Source organism: Rhyacophila brunnea, unplaced genomic scaffold (assembly GCF_057557595.1).
Source record: "Rhyacophila brunnea isolate RB1 unplaced genomic scaffold, BYU_Rbru_1.0 scaffold_12, whole genome shotgun sequence".
In the NCBI taxonomy this organism is placed as follows: Eukaryota; Metazoa; Arthropoda; class Insecta; order Trichoptera; family Rhyacophilidae; genus Rhyacophila; species Rhyacophila brunnea.
The window spans coordinates 1,028,631-1,050,558 of record NW_028232774.1 but is presented as its reverse complement, the minus strand read 5'-3'; the positions used below and the strand labels follow the sequence as shown (position 1 = coordinate 1,050,558).

At 35.2% G+C, this 21,928-nt stretch overlaps 1 protein-coding gene across 1 annotated transcript in view; it reads left to right on the top strand.

Annotated features, from left to right (window-relative positions):
• Nucleotides 1–21,928, top strand: part of LOC147077623 (uncharacterized) — a 192,880-nt gene that overhangs the window by 158,871 nt on the left and 12,081 nt on the right. The window contains exons 2-6 of the mRNA XM_085960611.1: nt 7,545–7,680; nt 10,247–10,424; nt 19,852–20,241; nt 21,089–21,210; nt 21,559–21,831. Coding sequence (XP_085816737.1) covers nt 7,545–7,680; nt 10,247–10,424; nt 19,852–20,241; nt 21,089–21,210; nt 21,559–21,831 — 1,099 coding nt within the window. The remainder of the gene's footprint in view (nt 1–7,544; nt 7,681–10,246; nt 10,425–19,851; nt 20,242–21,088; nt 21,211–21,558; nt 21,832–21,928) is intronic.

The following is a 21,928-nucleotide window of genomic DNA, read 5'->3' as shown; positions in this document are numbered from 1 at the left end:
AAGGCCTCCTCAGCCTTATTCTACTCCTTACTTACACATGAATTGTTATATTTATCAAAATCGGTGATATTATATTTAAAAACATATTCATATCGTCATCATCATCATCAACCAGGATCCATCCACTGCTTAATAAAGACCTCCCTAGCCTGATTCTACTCCTTTTGTCATATGAATGTATGTATTTATCAAAATCTGTGATATTATATGTATCTACACATTCATATCGTCATCATCATCATCATCATCATTATCATATACCTGAACCAATCCACTGCTTAATAAAGACCCCCTTAGCCTAATTCTCCTCCTTTCTGTCATATGAATTTCTGTATTTATCAAAATCGGTGATATTATATTTATCTACATATTCATATCGTGATCATCATCATCATCATCGACCTGAACCAATCCACTGCTTAATAAAGACCTCCCTAGCCAGATTCTACTCCTTTCTGTCATAGGAATTTCTGTATTTATCAAAATCGGTGATATTATATTTATTTACATATTCATATCGTCATCATCATCATCATTGACCTGAACCAATCCACTACTTAAAGACCTCCCTAGCCAGATTCTACTCCTTTCTGTCATATGAATTGCTGTATTTATCAAAATCGGTGATATCATATTTATCTACATATTCATATCGTCATCATCATCATCATCATTATCATATACCTGAACCAATCCACTGCTTAATAAAGACCTCCCTAGCTTTATTCTACTCCTTTCTGTCATATGAATTGCTGTATTTATCAAAATCGGTGATATTATATTTATTTACATATTCATATCGTCATTATCATCATTATCATCATTATCATCATCATCATCATCGACCTGAAACAATCCACTGCTTAATAAAGACCTCGCTAGCCTGATTCTACTCTTTTCTGTCATATGAATTTCTCTATTTATCAAAATCGGTGATATTATATTTATTTACATATTCATATCGTCATCATCATCATCATCGACCTAAACCAATCCGCTACTTAAAGACCTCCTTAGCCTGATTCTACTCCTTTCTGTGATATGAATTTCTGTATTTATCAAAATCGGTGATATTACATTTATCTACATATTCATATCGTCATCATCATCAACCAGGATCAATTCACTGCTGGATGAAGAGTTCCGCAACCTGATTCTACTACTATATTATACCTATTTCTATCGTCCTTATCATCATTGACCTGAACCCATCTATTGCTGGATAAAGGCCTCCCATGCCTGATTCTACTCCTTTCTGTCATTTGAATTGCTGTATTTATCAAAATCGGTGATAATATATTATATCTATTTATATTTCCATTATCATTATGAACCTGAATCAATCCACCGGTGGATGAAGGCCTCTCTAAGTTGTTTGAATTTCTGTCGGTCATATGAATTACTATATTTATCAAAATTGCTGATGTTATATTTTCCCATTCATAATATCGTCATTATCATCATCAACCAAGATTAATCCACTGCTGGATGAAGGTTATCCCAACCTAATTCTACTCTTCTTGGTCATATAAACTGCAATATTTTTTTAAATTTGTGATTTTATATACCTACCCATTTATATCGTCATTATCGTCATCAACCTGTATCAATCCACTGCTGGATGAAGGCCTTTTTAAGCTGATTCCACATCTTTAGGTCTTATAAATTCCTATTCTTATCAGATATAATATGTATTACTTCATTATTTATCAACATTTGTCTCGATATGAATGTCCCGCACCGGGAAACTATATTGTTTAAGGTTAATTTTTAAAACAAAATATGATTTTTAAAATATTATTCTGTGGCTCCAAGCATTTCTTTTTTATAGACAATGAAACAAAATAATGTTTAAATTTATTTTTTATGCTGCTAACCTTTTTCTATTATGTAAATGGGACCCGAAAGAGATTAATATTCGCATTATATTGGATCGCTATTTATGATAATCACGATTGAGATGTATAACTATTTATCATATTTAAATGCACATACCTACACATATATTGTATTAAAATTAAAATGACAGTGGTAGCAATCGGCGATTGCCAGCTGTTTTGCTAGGCTTAGCAGCCTGAAATGGTGTCAGATGATATTGAGAAGGCCAGACTCCAGAATAGACTACGCACATGACTCCAAATTTGTATTTGCAGTGACGACATGCATATCGTAAAACTGACAAATCAGATAAATTTTCAATTGTCTGACGTGAATGAAAATCCATCCCGAAGGGAAAACTATGGCGCCGTCTATACACACTTTACAATTATTATATTAAAATCCAACACCAAGTCACTATGATGAAAAGCTGTCTGCAAGACCTAGCGAGACAGACTGGCGAGAGCCAGCTGGCTCAGCTAGTAAGATAATTAATGGACATGTGATGGTGCAAATACCTACTCAACGTCAAGGCATTTTGTTCATCACTATTAGCATTATAATAATGGCGAGATAAATAAATTATTTACGGTACATAATATAAATATAACGCCTACAAGATTCCGAACGAAACGCAGGAAACACGTGAAGTGTCGTGTTTGACAGCGTGGGAAACGCGTGGTGGGAAAGTGTCAGCTGTTCGCACGCGGCCATTTTGTTTTTCATTAGTTAGTCTTCACAACCTTATTCTCATTCTTTATTCAAATTTTCCTCTATTGCGTTTGCGATCCATGTATGTTTGGTTCCGTTTGACTTTTGCACTATTATTAATTTTCCGCATTACGTTGTAAAGTTTTCCACACTCAATGTGCATTTTTAAATTTTCTTTTATCAACAAAGTACCTATCTAATAATTGATTATAATATGTTTAGATGTGATGATAATTGTTTATTTTACGACTCGGTTGGCGTACCATTGTGTAAATATTGTCGGATAATGAATTGATCCTGAACAACCTTTTTATTCAATTAAATTTTATTTAATTACACCATATAATATGTGTATGTAATAGCGATTAGTATTAGTCTAGTGCTCACTCATAAATTTTCCGATTTTTTTCTTTATTTAACTTACTCTACAACAGGTATTAAAGATAGTCGTGTAATATTGACAATTAAAATTTTAAAATTAAGTTTTATAATTTGTAACCATCAAATCACATTTCAATAGTTTGTATTAACAATCGAAATAGCTTTATACAATAGTAAACTGTACCTATATCTACCTATCTCGAAACGATCAAATTCTCGATATTTTACAACGTTTTTAATTAGCTCGTATTCTTGTTTGTCCGGTGGTTGATTGTCCAGTACAAATCTTGCAATCGATTTTTAACTAACTTCCCGACTAGCTAGACATTTGAAACTTTTAGAATATATCAGAACACGATGCCAGTGTATTCTTTTAATACTTTTAGCCATCTTGAAGCAGAATTGAATTCATTTTCAGTTAATTCTGTTTTGTGTGGAAAGTTAGTTGCTAAGCGGGTAGTCCTAGCAACTAAATTATTAATATATACGTGCGTAACTATGAATTTTCAAAATGAAATGTCAAAATGACATATCAGTATTCTATATTATTTGTTTGTTTGTTTTTTATTTACTTCATATCAAGTACAAGTTTGAGCATATTGACCATAATAATTCAACAGAAAATTTAAATACGTTGTAAGTATATAAAAAGTTCTTTTTATCTTGTAATTATTTCTATTAGGTTTGGTAGGTAGTTGGTAGTGTTGGTACATTCAATAGGTATACCTAGTTTGCAAATCCAAAAAGCTGTTAGAGACGTTATACTGAAAATTAGTTGTTTTTGGAGAATTATATTGTTTAGGAAGTCATCTTCATCGCTTAAAAGGTGCGGCAGCAAGAGTTATTCCGCGACGGAGTTACAACCATTTTTGGACAAGTGATCATCCAAGTTACTATTTTCAGTATTTTAAGCCCCCCCCCCCTCACCCCATCATCACACTTCGACATAGTTGTTTATTATTGCTTAGAATATCATCTTCATCATTCAAAAAGTGCGACAGCAAGAGTTGTTCCGTGACGGAGTTACAACCATTTTTTGGCTAGTGGTCGTTCAAGTTACTATGTCCGTCACACATTCAACCCCTCCCCCCGCCCCGCCCTCCATTATCAATGAATATTTTGTTCCCAGATAAAACTGAGTTTATAAATGTTGATCGTATTCTACCCCTTCGTGTCACAAATCATCAAGACGTCATCATCGAAATCGTAACGACCCCCAATTTAGTTAGTGGAAAATATGTGACTCGCCCAATAAAATTCACATTTCAAACTGCTCTCATGTAACGTTGCAAATTGTAACTATGTAATTGTCACTTAGCGCAACTTGGGCTCACCACTCTGGATATTATATTCGGCTATATTAGATGTTCACCTATGTTTGTATAGTTTTGGTGCCCATTGCTGAATATATCACATTTCTATAAGACCAAATAATGATTTATATAAATCCTTTATTTGTTATAATATAAGTTATAACTTATAACTGTTACCTATAAGTAATTATAATTTATTTTATAATGTAATAACATTTTCCTTTGTCTAATACGTGCGTACAATGCAAAGCTGCTTTCACACAATACGTTGATAAGTCACGTGCCCCGATGATATGCGAGTGGAAAATTCCTGGCAGATATAATAGAACTGATAGATATTTGTGTTTATATTTACCGGTTTATGAACATTTATACCTACAGTTAACGAGCTACTATCTCTATAAAATAGTACTAAACTGATATTAAAGACGGACTCTACTGTTTACCTTGAATTAATAATTATTAGCATTAATATTACTAGAGAATAAGAATTACAGAATGCATAATTAATAATATTTCGCAGAAATTGCGTAAGTAAATTAAAGATTGAGGAGCTGGGCATTGAATAGATATACTTAAGTGCATCAGTGACCGAGTTAACTAATTAAGTTAACTCGCCGTTATTGTTCTCCCCATAAACATAATATATCGTAAGGGGGGAGTTGAATTAAGACTCTAAAAAACATCGTGCAAGGCTATTCTAACATATTATAACTTAACCCGAAAATCGATAACAAAGTGGAAAAGATGATAATATGTCGTATTCAGGCAGTTAATTTATCCTAGGAGGTTAACTGTCAGGCCTGATATTTTGTTAACACGGCTGCGTTAACCGCAGGCTGTCAAATGTCGTTGAGTATCACAGTTAACACACCTTACTTGATTCCAAGTGCATCCTATTATAATCAAATAAGCCGTGTTAACTATGCTAATAATTATTGTAGATCACGTCTTGTTTATGGAATTGGGCTGATACCCGTGTTATTTTGGAGCAATAAAACTAACGGAAACGCTTTACCGTGTTAACTATTTTAGAATAGCCGTTAATTTAGCACTACACCACATTTGATATCGCCAGTAATACGAACCCATTCATGTTATTTAAAAATATGTTCTTACATTTTATGGCAAATAACTACTTAGTGAGAGATAATAAAAAAAATAGTTCCCACTTCATTATACCCAACACCTTTGTTTACACCTGCCTATCATTTTAATTTCCATTGAATGTTATGCAGGTTATGTAATTGCGTCGCAATTTTTAAAACTCTGATAATATTTGCATACCTACCGAATGAATGTTTTGTAAAAATAGAATTTTTAATCAATGTCTAAGTTCAATATTTATATTCTCTGTTGTTATTATTTACATCTTGGTGTCATAAACCTTTTTAATTAATGATGGTCATTCATAATTTAGGAGTTCATTTTAAAATACTATCTACCTAGAGCAGTGGTTCCCAAATTATTTCATACCACTCCCCCTCTCCGCCGAAAATTTTCCCGACAGAAAAGCAAAATAATAATGTTTGCACTACCGCTTAAGGCTATACTTCAGCTGGGTCACGCTCTAAATCTAAAACGATCGTGACTACGCGACGCGAAGATTGCGCAAATGACGCGTGCATAACAAAACATAATTTGTCATAGAAAGTCAATATGCGTCCATTTAATGTTATGTTTATTGTTCTATTACTGTCATATTCATTGTCAAGTTTTCTTTTTCAAGTAAATGGGTAACGTTTTTTAGTCATCTTTACACGATTTAAGAATTAATTCCCCCATCGCCATCACAAAACAAATTGAAGCGTTCATAGCTCGACTTTCGCTCTCCGATTGCCAGCCAGTCCGAAATTTCGTCGCACCTATAGTTGAAAATATTTGCCGTTTCACTGAAGTACCTACCGTCTTAATGAAATTTAAAAAAACTAAACAACATCTGTAATATTATTATGTATCTATTCATAATTCAATGAAGACAAATAAGTATGACTGAAAAGATGTGCAATATTTTTGTCGGATCGTCCATAGCACACCTAAACTATTATGATTTGGTTTAGGCAAGGTTTAATTGAATTTTAAAAACCAACCAGCACCATCTATCTGTAAATTGTATTCTTAGTTCAATGAAAACAAATAACTATGACTGACAAAGTACAGTGTGTAGGTACTATTTATGTCGAATATTAACAGCCTACCTCCACCCCTCGCCACTGCCTAATATACTTTACACTTGGAATATAAATCAGCACTTAACATTATTGTCCATAAACAAGATCCTATTTCATTTATTCAGCGAAAATGCGCACGAATCCCGGGGGGCGTGGATTCGAATCCCACTGGCTGTCGTATTTTTTTCAATAAGATTTTTTCTAGTGGTTATATTTTTCTCTGAGGCGTTTTCAAATTGTATAATGCTTATGGTAGATACACATTTTAAATGGTTTTTCTAACTCTCAAAAATCGGTTTCAATTGGAATCAGATATTCTGCGTTACGGCACCGCAGTTTTCATGAATTTGGCTACCCACCTACTTATTAATGCCTATTGACAACAATTTTAAACTTTGCTCTCCGAAATACATTTGTTTCTATTTCTTACTTGGTATTTTACAATGGCCGCCGGGCTTAAGCGTCGGCCTATCACGTCGTGGGTCATACGTTCGAATCCTGTTTGAATTCCATTGTTTTTCAATTTATGTATGAGTCAGAGTATGGACCTATTAGGTTGAGCAAATGGCTGACATCCATTTCCCATAAAAAACTAAATCTGTTAACACAAACCTCTACTCTGTGGAGGCTCATAATATTATGATCTTATTAGGACCGGACATGGTCGTAGAAAAGTATTTTTCTTGCTCGTAACTAACAATTTTTGTCGACCCCTATTTCTCACACCTCTTACGTTGTTTATACACTTACATATTATTATTCACTGTCACTTTGTTACTTATCAAAGCCGGTTTTAATGAAGTAGCATAAGACATAATTCTTGAATGTGATACAAAATAAATTAAAATATATTATAAATACGTTTTCATCATGCGTGATATTTTTGATAAAAAAAAACAAGTTTGACAGGTGTCAAAACTTATCCAAGTCACGAACCACAAATATATTACATTCATTTTGCAATAATTAATATCATGCATTAAAATTGATATGCCTACTGATGAATTTGTAATCCGAAGCAAGACGTATCTCTCGTCCTTTTCATGTGAATCCAATAATTATTTATTTTGCTCTTCTCTTTCTCTTACAGTTGTCTTCTGTGACTACAATGGATCAGGAAGATCTCTTCAATTCCTCGAAGACTATATCCAGAAAGAGGTACTGCCGTCGCACGGCGGATCAGCTTCGTCAATGTGCCATACTTCACTACAATCTAATTTATACAGGTAATAATCACTAATACGGTAAGTTTAAAATTAATAGACTTCACTTGATTAAAAACTTCCATGATTGGTACGGGTGCTAAAAGATAGAGATCACATTAATGTTGGCCGACCTCCATCAGGAGGTGGCATGATAAAAAGAAGACTATATTCGTGTTGTATCGAAACAAAGTATATGTGCGTAGATACTAGTATCGAAAGAAATGTGTCACGTATGAATATCAAAAGATGTTATGTTAAAAAAAATGATAACATCCAAACATGAAATCGTGTGTCGTCATTTTTAAGGGCGATTAGAAACATGAAACATGAAAAGCTTCAGAGGTCTCGGCTTTTGAGCTTTGAGAATCGATGTCTCAGCCGGATCTTATGGGTACATTGGTACGACCGTGTTACAAACACCCGACTTCGTGAGCGGACACAGCAGCCTTCGGTGATTGAGGTAATCACGAAGAGACGCTTTACGTGGCTGGGACATGTTTTGCCGCCAAAAAGTGTGACATGTCGTACCCTTGTGGCACTGCCTCAAGGGTTCCGTCGCCGTGGCCGGCCCTCCCTCACCCTGCAGCGGTGCTACAAAAGCGATCTACGCGCTGCATGTCTGGCATGGCGAGAGGCGCAAGAGTTGTGCGATGGACCGAGGGAAGTGGCGCGAACTTGTGCTTGCCCTATGCCCCAATGCTGGGTCGTGACAGGCTGAAAGAAAGAAAGAAGAATAAACATGAATACTATTTATTATAAAATCAAAATGACACCAAATAATAGAGAAACATAATATGTTGATACTATCAACATGTTTTGTTTTGCTAGTTTCCTGTGAAATTTATTTTAATTTTGTATTACACAGTGTCACAAATTCTCAAAAACAAGCTTCACCTAGTTATACCTAAAGACAGAATAACATTTTAATAATATATTTTTCTCTGTGTGTTATTACTTGAATATTATTATGATTCCCAGAAATGCTTCAATAGATAATTCGTACCAAAAGACACACAATCTGAATAATTTATGACAATTTTGACGCGAAAGTCGTCGCTGGAGCGTAATTTTCGCAATCGGAAAACCTGGCACGATTTTCGTCGTCAAAAAAAGGAGTTCGTCCACCTTTAGAATAGATATCTCGGGGATTCTCCGAAATGCCACGAGATCTAGTTTAAAGTGCCAAAAAATAGTAAACTTGGCGGTGCCAAGTAAAGCTCGCTATTGTTTGCCAATAGTGTGTTTCGTTTTCTCTGGAAGAGAAAATTCTGCAAACTCGGTCAATGTCGACCAGGAAAACGATTATAAATCAATTGTGTTCTTTGCGTCTGATATGTTTTGTAGTATAAAATACAAATGCATTTTTGTTATTCTGCAGAGTACATATTTATTTAGGTTACGATAGTTATTTCGTTTTTTTTTTCAATTCTTTTTTTATTGACTACAATCCGATGTGGATCTTGGCGGCTTTCCGAAAGTGGTCTACGAGAATTAATGTAGGTACCTATGTTTATAGCTGTTTGCTCAACCTACTAAGCAACGTTCCCTCTAACGTACCAAAAAAATATGCGCCGGATAATAATTATTTTTTGCATAGATAAATGAACTCATTATTATGCCACATAAATACCTAACAAGAAGTAATTATTTTTATCATTTTTTTCCTTTCTTCAGTGGTGTTAACCGTCAATTGTTGGTAGAAAGACACTGTGTAATGTGTATTTATTAAGATAGAACGTAAAATGTAGTACTTATTATTAAACAGTTTCCACTAAGTACCTACCTCCTATTTATTGTGTTTTATTTTTTCGGATTTTGGTGTTTTATTTACGTTTTCTTTTAAGAATTTCATAAATTTAAATGATATCTAAAATAATTTAATAAACTATTTATTTTTCAACGAATATTTTTGGAGTGATCTGTGATGTCGGGTAGTAATCAAACCATTTAATTGACACCTACCTTGATTTAATATACAAAAACCGATAACGCAATTTGATAAGCATTTCATGTTAAGAACTACCAGTTAAATTCGTCGTAATTAAATAGTATTCCCGTAGCATAATTGGAAAAGCACACTGGCGCGAATCCAGCGGTTACAGATTCATGTCCCGTCGGGTGTCGTATTTTTTTTTCTAACAAAGGTTTTTTCTAATGGATATTAAGTTTTCAAATTGTCTATGTTCGACAAAATAATTGCCAAATATATCATTTTCTAATATGTTAACTAAGATGATGGTAATGTCAAATCGAACTTACGCAGTGGTTGACAGACGAAATTTGGCAACTCGACGAGTACAATGTCAAATATGTTTGAAATCCAACGAACCTAGTCAAAAGACTGTAAATCGTCTGATTTGCGTGCCAATCGAGCAGGGGCATTATAATTTTTTTTGAGGTGGTCCGGTCCCTACAGTAATAATTGTATTATTATATTATATCAATGATTATTAAATATTGGGTGAAATTATGAAGTATAGATGGGTAGACGAAAAGTGAAATTACTAATTAAAATACTTCTTCAACTTGAATTCTTGTTAGTCCAAAGCGCACCCACTTATGTTGTTATCTCTTGCTTTATTTCTAGAGAGGAATCACGATCCTTGGTCCGGCAGTCCTGCGGCTGCACCCGCGCCGATCGAGTGGTGCTGGGCGGGACCCCAGCAAGATTGGCGAGGGCCCTCAGAGCGAGAGCCCCCGCGGTCCTCGTGGGGCCCGCCGAGGAAGCGGAAAGCCTCAGACCATGGAAAGAATGCGGAGCTACGGTAAGAAAGTGTTTTTTTTTTTAATTTTATTTATCTATGTTTGTAATATAATATAACAGAAATATTCAACAATAATGAAAGAAAAGCATACTTATTTATATATTATGCAACTATGAAACTAGAAACATGTACTAAAGAAAATGGATTTGTCAGGGCAGCACTGTAGTAAAATTGCCTGGATTTAGTGTCCGTTATTAGGCTAATAGAAACTTTTTATACAATCGACCATAATTGTTTACAATGTAATTATATGAAATCTTATTTATTTATAGTCCCAATATTGAAACTCGATTTGATATAAATAAAAAGTTATACCCACACATTTATATTTTTATAAAAAATAATGTTTTTTTAAATGAATGTAAAAAATATTAAAACTATGAATTAGTCAAAAATCTCTACGGCAAAACATAAAAAATTAAACTAAATTTTAATTATAAAAATGACCGTAAAATATATTAGGTATGTAATAATTAGATGGGGTCCTTTGACAAATTCACATTTTATAACATTTTTTTTTACAATATTGTAAGTTTATCTTTGACTTAAAAATAAAAAATATTTTTCTTTTTAATGTTTTCAGATACATATTTATTAATTAATACAACTTATAAATTATCAAAAAAATGTCTCCAATTGCAAGCTTCGTATTTTTCCGCTAGGTGCCTCTGGTAGGTAGGGGTATCGCCTTAAACCTCTTCACAGTGAACTTTTTTCCCAAATTATGTTTTGTCAAAGCTTCCACGGACTATATTATATAACTTGAAGACCCCGGAATTAGATGAACATCCATGTAGGTATATGTAATTGCTAATAAGCCTGACGTCAATAGCTGGTATTTTTTTTAGTTTTATTTCAGTACAATCTTTTTTTTTTTACTAAATTACCTACATGCAATATAGTCAATGGCTACCAATATTGGTTGTTCTATACTCTACAGTTACCAATTCAAATAGTCTACTAGAATCTTTCTGGAATCTCTGTCAAGCGTTGCAGTGAAAAAAAGTTATTAGTTATTACACATTCCTCCCAAATCTGTCAAATCCTTAATTTACTCTGATTTAACGAAATACGCGTAGGTAAAATATATTCCAAACGTATATCAATCCTCTAAATTGGTAAAAACTTTACTGCCTCGGTAGACATACAGCTGAGTAGGGTAACATCTTACTTATTCTACAGTAAATACTATCACTCAGACGTACATAACCTAAAGTAGGTACATAAATACCTACTAGAATAATAAAATGCATATAAAAGTATCCCTGCCATCCCCTGTACCCTAAAACTTTTCAGATGTCCAACTGTGGGTATGTATTAATGCCAGTATATCTCAATCAGTGTTAACTAAAATGTCAAGTTACTACTTAATCATTAATTGATTGAGATAGCATTTTCGTGTTAGAATTCCATTCTACGATATTGTACAAATAGTTACGGGGAGATGGTATTAAAAAAATGTTTAATATGCTAAATCAATCATAATGCATAATATGGATCGTACATTATCCAAAGTTATTAACTCCACTTCTGGCACGAATTGACTTAGTAATGTGAGTTTGTACAACTTTGAAAGCTCATAGTACATAGGCAATAGTCTATTAAATCTTAAAAAATCTCGTTTCCTTATTTTTTTGACTAATGGCTTTTAATAGCTCAATTTGGAAAGCGTTTCGGTGAGTGTTAAAAGCCTAAAAAAGTTCAAATGTGTCGCAATTAAGTATGACTCCTTTAGCATAATGGTATATGTGCGTGGGCGCGATACCCGAGAGATGCAGGTTCGATTCCAGCGGGGTGTCTTACATTTTTCAAAAAGATTTTTTCTATTGGTTATAATATATTTTCTCAGAAGTGGTTTACAAAATTATGTATGTTCAATAATTACAATGTAACATTCTTAAATCTTGTGAATTATTCGTTGAATAAAAAACAGTTAATTAAAAATTATTAGCAAGTTCAAGTAAGTTACAACAAAAAGTCTTGGAGTGACCCGTGACGTCGGTTAGTAATTAAATTAATAGGTACCTCTTTGATTTAATCTACCTTTCATTTAATTTACAACATTGAATTCTTTATTTTGATTACATTATAACCACAGTTGTTATTTTTTTGCTATTTCTCGAAACTATAAAAATGTGAGTTAACATCTTTTGCAATTATAGGAGTCTGGGACGAGTTGATTTAACGCCGCTGCATTTGCAGAATTTACAGAAATTCTCAAAAAAATAAATATTTTAGATATATCTCTTTTTTCTTTGTTTTTGCGCCGATATAAACGTTGATGCGACTTTTATTTAAATTTAAAACTTGAATGTTATGTCAGATGGTTGTGTAAATGGGATGTCGTTATAAAAACGATAAATCTTCTTCTAAAACAGTTGAACAGGGCCGCGTCAGACTCGCCTCACACTTTTCGGAGGCTGGGGTCATCGCTCGTTCCGCGGACCCACACCGCCCCCGTCTGGGCTCTGCAGACGCGTCAGGGTTACGACCCCTGCATAAAAAAATAGCCGCGGGCCTAATAGATGGAATACGAATCCAAACAGATTGCCTAAAATTAGCGTCGATTCTTTTCATCTGATGAGAATCTGTAATATGCCTAATGGATAACATCAAACTGTTTCACTTGTAAATATATATAATAATGTGTATGGTGTTTAAAATAAAGAAAAACTTTTCCACAGTTTTCGATGTCTGAAATGCATCCTTTTGGTGGAAAATATTCTTTTTCGGCGATCTTTTTTATTATGTTCGGTCGAAATACGTTGAATCGTATTAAGCCGCATTTTGACCAAGCGAACTACTGTCAGGTTTTCCCCAACTCCAGCGAAATTCTTATACTCGCACAGCAAAAAGCGTTTACGTCTAGAGAATTTCGTTGGAGTGGGGGAAGAACAAACATTCGCTCGCTTGGTCTAAATGCGGCTAAAGAATGTAAAATTCTTAATTTTTTCCTTCGACCATGTTCGTTCCTCAGTAAGAGTACGTATATATCATACGGCATCTCCAAGAATCCTTGTCGCTCGTTAGTCTTCTTGCATATTTCTAGGACCTAGGCCATGTCAGCATTCCGTAGCTTCGCCATATTCACTCTGAATGGTATTTAGCAGCCTTCCAGATCGCCTGAATCAAGTTGGTTTGCAGAACAGTCAAAACAGCTTGATATTCTCTTGCGGCATCCGTAGCATATGACTGACCCATGTCCAGCATCGCTACTTCACTCTCAGTATGGTGAGAGGCTGCTCTCTTCTCTCCTCGCTACTCCTACAGTTATTCCACCACACACCCAGTATCTGCCACAACATTATAAATTATACTCTGCAAGATCAGTATACGGTTTCTCTAACTAAGACTTCGTAAAGTGCCATAACCCGCTACCCTAAAGCAGCACCGTCAGAATGCAAGCGTAGAATATGAGACATTTGTTTGTTAAGCGAGTAGAATCTTGAGTCTTTATATAACAGAGATACAAAAGTGGGCGGTAGGTATAAAAAGGTTGACTACCCCTGAGCTGCATTAATGGTAGGCCTTCATCCAAAAATTTGGGAATTCCTGAGATGATGATGGAGATTAAAAAATGACTAAAACTATATTATCCCTGCACCATTTGTTAGTCTGGATTTAAAGGGCCTATGGGAGCATACCTAATCGCCGTGATCTCAATCGGGCTGATTGGATTATTACAGGGCACATTTTGGGTTCATGACCTTTCCTTTATTTTATTATCATATCGGCTGTAACAGCCAGCCGTGTGCTCGTGACAGTACCTACATACGCCTTGCTATCGAGCCATATTGTGTTCATAACGATGGCAATAGACTTATTGTGTTCATGAATGATGTGCCACAGTGTGAATTAGTCAGTGACGTACCTAGGCAAACAGCCGCCCGTAAATAAGTTTAAAATACGTTCCTCTTTCAATTTTATTTTTAATCGTAGGAGTAGTGGTTTTACATCAATCAAATGAGGTGATCGCTTCGTCAGAAAATATAATCAATACAAACAACGTAAAAAAAATCAAACAATGATTTTTTAATCCTGGCAATGAAACGATTGCTGTATTTTTTACACCCAGTGTAGGTTTATCACACAGATAAAATTTACAAATTCAAACTGGTCAGCACCTTATATATTAGCATTAGACCACGTACACATCGTATTTTATTTATATAAATTCATTGTCATATATTGTATTCCGTGTCCGGAAACTTGTACATATGCAATTCACCGTGAAATGTATGGCCGTATATTAAAGACCGTCGAACCTCTTTGGGTCATGTAGTACTAACATAAAATTCATGTCTAAATAAAACACTGTTTTGGTCGGTTTACACTGTACAGGAAGCCAGCAGCAAACGAATTTTGAAAGTAGCCGATATACTGGATTATTTGTTAGGTTAGGATCGGTTGGGTTAGGTTAGGTTTTCATTCTTGAATTCATGAATTTTGCCAAAATCAGCTATGAAAATTGAATTAATATTCATATTGAATCTAATAAAATTGAAGATGGTCATCTCTTTCCGATAGAAAGCTCACGGCGAACTATGCCACGGTAAAATGTTTTATCCTTCTTGTCTATCTAACTGACAAACAAATTCTCTGACTTATAGATCCTTCACAGTTTGTTTTCAAAGCACACAAAACAATAATGATGGTATATACTCCAGTGCTTAACCGAATTCATCTACGTGTGGTGCTCAATCTTATTACTCACATACTCGATTGCCCTTCAATGCTGCAATATTCAATACTAATTACATAATACATATGTAATTCATAACACCCCTTCTACCGTTCCCCTTTCGCCCTATGAGTTCTCCTGCTTATGCCAGCGCTCCATTGGCGAGCCAAAAGTCCGAGGACAATAAATCGTCCGATTTGTCTATGCTCTGCTACTGATCAACGAACGAATAAAAAAGTCGACCTGTCAAATGTAATGTCAAATCGAATTTGCATAGTGATCGACGGACGAAGTCTGGCAACTGGGAGAGTAAAATATCAAACATGTTTGAAATCCAACGAGCCTGGTCTGCGGGTCTGCGAAGTCCGCAGATCTGGGTTGCTCCACGCGAAAAAAAGTCCGAAGACTGTAAATCGTCTGACTTGCGTGCCAATGGAGCGCCGGCATTAGAGTGCCAATGCCCAACAATAGCATCGAGAATAGCGATACATCGATCACTAACTTTACTACGTATTATTACGAAAACCTACCTATTTATTCTCGAATTGGACGACCTTTTATTGCACATCCAACGTGGTCTTTAACTAAAATTAATTTTCATTTTGTACACATTGTCGCAGTCATGACCCACACAAGGGGGGGTCGGGCTGACAGGCCTCTAGCCTAGGAGCCCGGGCGTGGCGAGTCGACCTATATGTGAGATTGTCACACATCAAAAATTTGCTCTAATAGTAAAAAAATTCGCCTGTGGCGCTATTTTACTTCAATAATGTTAATATTTTAAGATATGTGGTGATGCGATGCAATTTTTAATTGTGTGTCGATACTCGACAACTCCATAATTCGAGTGGATATAAGTACTAAAAATACACTAAAATACTCGTGAATACTATTTAGAAAACGCTACTGTAGGACGTCACACTGCCTTTAACATTAACGATAGGTAGGGGGGGTGACAAAGATCCTAGCTTGGGGGCCCGCTTCATTATGTGGGGCCATGGTCACATTGTTTTGCTATCTTAGTTTAATAACGTTATGATATTCAGGCATGTAGGTATCACCTGACAGCAGATTCGTGATAACGTATTGCATAAATTAAATTCTTTGAAGCGTATGTCAACTAATTAATCGTAGATATTTACGAAAGAGCTTAAACCAGGTGGTAGTGCCACTTGTTGACATTATTGTCGATGCACTCAATAATAGGTACCTACTATTTTTTTATATCATAAGCATAAGCAATACAAGGTAACAATGTCTACAGCTAAAGAACGCGTCGATTTGAATATCAATAATTACATGTGAGCGAAATGCATATAGGTACGTGACTAAGCTGGGTGTTCTATTTATGCGATAGGGCAACAAAGACACATGGATAAATCAAGATAAATATATTATTTGTAATAAGCAGGCGCTTACATGCAGACATGTCTTTCAACGTACCATTCCATTATTTATTATGAATCTACTCTCAGAAGTTTTTATTTTCAGATTCATTCCTTCATAAATCCAAAATCAATTATTGACGTGCCTTCCTTTACAGGACGTCACTGGAATTAGTTTCCGATTATCGATTATCTACCATTTCAAATATTGTTAATTGTCCTCCATCTGTGAAGCGAGGTGGTTGGCTTATTGCAGACAAAGAGATTTTTCGGTGAATTCAGGCAGAATCAAACCATCCAGCTGCTGAAAATGTTTACGGAAGTATTGAATCGCGATGATGATTATCAACCGAGCTGGATGAAAAGATTGCATTGTGATGGTTTCCGAAACTTACGACAATGTCGGAGTGTTACGTGATATGCCAAAACTCCTCACAATATGTCTGTCCACACAATGATGCTTGATCGCATTCGCACACACAGCAAAATGGCTTGGGGGGTCCATTTCGAAAAAAATGCCAATAATTTGTTATTAATTTTTAAGGCTATACTTCAGCTGGGGCACGGTCTAAAACGATCGTGCTTACGCGACGCGAAGATTGTGCAAACTTACACACTAACACGAACAATACATAATTTGTCATAAAAATTCAACATGCGTCCATTTAATGTTATGTTTATTGTTCTATTAGTAATAATAATAATATATTCATTGACATGTTTTCCTTTTCAAGTAAATGGGTAACGTTTTTTAGTCATCTTTACACGATTTAAGAATGAATTCCCCCGACGCCATCACAAAACAAATTGACGTGCTCACAGGTCGACTATCGCTCTCCGATTGCCAGCGAGTCCGAAATTTCGTCGCGCCTAAATTATTTGCCGTTTCACTGAAGTATGCTCTTAATCTAATTTTATCCACCGTCCACTTTCAATTGTTATCAACTTCCCATCTCTACTTGACGTATCTTATTATTGAAAGTACTAAACTACTGTGGGTAGTAATTCTTTAATATTATTTAAGTACCACTTTTTCCATTAAAGCTATTTTTTCTGAACCATGAAATACAAACAGGTTAACCTACTCGTAAATAACAAATTTACTTAGGTACTCACCAATAGACTTGTAAAGGAAAATTCGATTACGCTAAGTAAATATTGGTTGAGAAGAGGAAGTTTTCCGAAAACTCATTTACCTTTTTGATAGACAACAATTTTCCAGGCAAAATTTGAAAGCCAACGTTTTCTATATTATTATTACATCGTTTTTATTAGGTCGTATTCTTATTTGTCCTGTACAAATCTTGCAATCGATTTTTAATTAACTTCCCGACTAGCTAGACATTTGAAACTTTTAGAATATATCAGAACACGATGCCAATGCATTTTTTAAATACTTTTAGCCATCTTTAAGTGAATTAAATTCATGTTCAGTTAATTCTGTTTTGTATGAAAAGTTATTTCAGAAGAAATCCGTAATCCAATCCACTATTATTGGTTGCTAGGAAATTATTAATATATTATACATGCGTTACTATAGAAATCAATGTGTCAAAATGACATTTCAGTATTATTTCTATCAAATACAAATTTTTTTGATCGTTTAAGCTACTCAAGTCAAGTTTATATGATTCAACAGAAAATTTAAAAACGTTGTAAGTATATAAAAGGTTATTTTTATCTTGTAATTATTTTATTAGTTATCTTTAAGAAAATATATTTTTCGATTGCTCTTTCCTGGCTATTTTCTGGTTTTGCTAAATGTAACCGCCGCCATTTTGATGCGTTTAAATTTATTTTGTTTTGTGGTAGTAGATATTGCTTTGTGTAAATAACGGACATGTTTTTTTTACAAATTTATCAGCCCTCTGCCGTAGCATTGGATATTTTATTTTTGTTAGTGTTCTCATTAAAATTTTATCTACAATATTATTATTTTTATCTTGAACATTTTTACATTGCTTCAATACCTACAATTTGAAAGGCAAATTATAGCCATAGGCGCTCATGAAAAAGGCCAGGGGATTAGATAATATTCCCCTTTCCTAAAATTTGAACATTAATCATTCCTCTCAGGGATGGATTGGTAACCCGGGTAATTAATTATCTAGTCAATGGGGCGAAAATTAAATTATGTGTACGTACGTATGTATGTAGGTACCTACATACATTTTTTTCTTTTTAGCACTACGGCAGGCTACGAGGGTCAATGACACTTAGTAACAGTACAATTAAATAATCACAGAAACACTTAGTTTGGTTTTAAGAAAATCACATATATCGTCGGTGTTTTGTAAAAAGGGCGAATTAACCAAAATGCTACTTTACAGGAGGAGGGTTTTTAACTTTTGACATTTATTTGTTTTTTACCTGTAGATGATTATAAATATTTAACAAGTTTATAATAAAGCTTAGAAAGAATACTGTCATTATAATAGGTATTATTATATAATATTTTAAAAGGCCTAATATGTCACATTTGCTTTTTATTTCGTAATTTTAATTAATTTAATTTTAGTCGATTTTCATTTTTAAGTACTTTCCTGTGGAGATAAAAATTCGCCGTTTTTACACAACAAAGCTAGTGGGGTACATATTGTATTTTCATTAAAATCTCGATTTTGCCAAAATGGTTGATTCGCCCTTTTTACAAAACACCGACGATATATGGTAACCTCGCTGGGAATCGAACTCGGAACCTCCAGATAAGAAGGCAGTGCCTTGCGCGTTGGACTACGCCATAGATATGTCAGCATTGGACATAAAAAAACAATTCAGCATACAATGTTGACTTGAAACAGATTGAATCATATTGTCGAATATTTAAGACGGTACTTCAGTGAAACGGCAAATAATTTTCAACTATAGGTGGGACGAAATTTTGGACTCGCTGGCAATCGGAGAGCGAACGTCGAGCTGGGAACACGTCAATTTGTTTCGTGATGGCGACGGGGGTATTAATTCTTAAATCGTGTAAAGATAACTAAAAAACGTTACCGTTTAAACGTTAAAAACGTGAAAAAGAAAACATGTCAATGAATATATTATTATTGTTACTAATAGAACAATAAACAGAACATTAAATGGACGCATGTTGGATTTATATGACAAATTATATTTCGTTCGGCACGCGTCATTTGCACAATCCGTGCATCGCCTAGCCACGATCTTTTTAGACCATGCCTCAACTGAGGTATAGCCTTAAATGGAATAATTCGAGTTACTTCGGCCAATAGTTCCATTGGAGGAAGGAAGAAGGAAAGCAGTACTACCCAAATATCGACAAAGTTAACACCAATGCGTGATGTAGGTAACTACTGTAAACAATAGATAACTCTACATGTTGTATATTACCTTTCAGATCGTCCGAGTATCAGAAACTAAAGAGGGTTTCCTGGACCTGAACGACCTGGAAACAAAACTGAGAACATACTCAGCGAGTGGCAGAAAACTAATCGGATGCTTCTCAGCAGCGTCGAGACTGACAGGTGCCCTGGCGGACACCGTAGCGACTACACTGCTTCTTCACCAGCACGGAGCTCTGGCCATCTGGGATTATACGCTCGCAGTAGCAGGATGCCGCCCGGATATGAACCCTGAACTACCGGGTCTGGAAGACGATGGAATGGTTAAGAAGGACGCTGCGTTCTTCACGTGTGCAGCTTTACCTGGTGGGGCGCAGGCACCATCTGTGTTAATTGTTAAAGAGTCAGTGCTGAAGCAATGCTCGTTGATTGGAGAAGATGCACAGGTATTTTTCTTTTTTCTAATCATTACCATCACTTTTGTCTCCTTAAATAGCACTCACAAGTTTAATGGTCCGTCGCTGCCAAGCACTAATTATGTATACCAATACACCTAACAACGGCGGTGACACCGTTAACCTATCGATACGTCAGACGTCCAACTCTTCGACCTTTAGGGTCTTTGTATTATATACCTACTTGCACAACTCATAGTTATGCATATAATAGAAATAGGTACTCTGTCCACAGAAATTGTCCAATCGAGATATGGCATGTGAAGGTTTCATCAGAAATAAAAAAATATATAGGTATATGTATATTCTTTTTAACACTACAACAAACAGGTTATGAGGCCGAATAACAGTAGTGCACTAGTAGTGAAACGATCACATAAACACCCAAGCTTTGAGAAAACAACACAATGTTATATTGTGACCTCACCAAGATCGAACCCGGAGCCCCCGGGTGAGAGTCCAGTGCCTTACGAACCATTATTGTACAATGTTCAGATAGTATAATTCATACATCGTCGACCTGAGTTGGGCCATAAATTTGTCACAGAAACTCTTGCCTGGCATCACATACTCACTCTTCTTCGTTATTGTCCAGCACTCTGAACCGCATGAAGAAACTGGCCGGATGACTGTCGTATAGATCAGTTTTTTGTTATTGTTCTGTTATAGTACATATTATATAAAATTTCGTCTATTTTTGTAGTCTAGTATAGTTATTGTTTATGGTCCTTTAAAAATTTCCTTATACACTAAAGGCATTGGCATGAGAAATAGTCAGATTTCTTCATTCCTGCTAAATGGTTATTGAGTTATGCTTTATTCTATGTCTACTCTGTAGGATCTCCTTGGAAACCAAGAAGAATGCGGCTCAGTGGAAGCAGTTAGAGCAGGATTAGTTCTTCAGCTCAAGGAAGCTGTCGGACAGCAAGCCATTTTCATGAGACAGGACCACATCACTAGGTAACAAAACTTAAATCATTCCATTACTAGCTTCCATCTTTGATAATCATGAAAACAGGATATTTTACATATTACAGAAGTTTTGAATCAAACTATTGAATGAGCCCGTACGCAATAATTCTTGTTGTCTTGTTGTGTTATGTTTATTACATTTTTATCACCTTCCGAGCCATTTAATATTCGACAATAGGATTTATTATTTTCATGTAATCTCGTTTTTTCAATTTTATAAGTAGAAACCTAGAAAATTTCCCGGTTTAATCTGAGACCACCAGCCTCACTTGTATTTAGATCATTTAATTGAATGATCATATAGCAATTTTGATTTAATGACTAAATCGTTTCCAGACAAGTCTTGTCCCACATTCGCAACATTCCTGAACTGATTCTGCTCGGAGGCGGAGCTCCTTCCAGTCGGCGACTCCCCGTCTTCTCGCTTCTCGTCCGCCACCCCCGAGGAGCATTCCTGCATCATCGATTCGTGTGTGCAGTTCTCAATGATGTCTTCGGAGTGCAGGCTAGTGCTGGACCATCCCGGGGATCCGCTGACTACGGCCGTGAGGTTTTGGGAATTGATGAAAACTTGGCTAAGGAATATGCAAAGATATTGGGAGATGATATGTGAGTATATATAACTATTGTAATATTAGGTCGTCATTAACATAACATTTTCAACACTAAGCAATAAAATCTGACCGGGCAGTTAACTAGACCGATG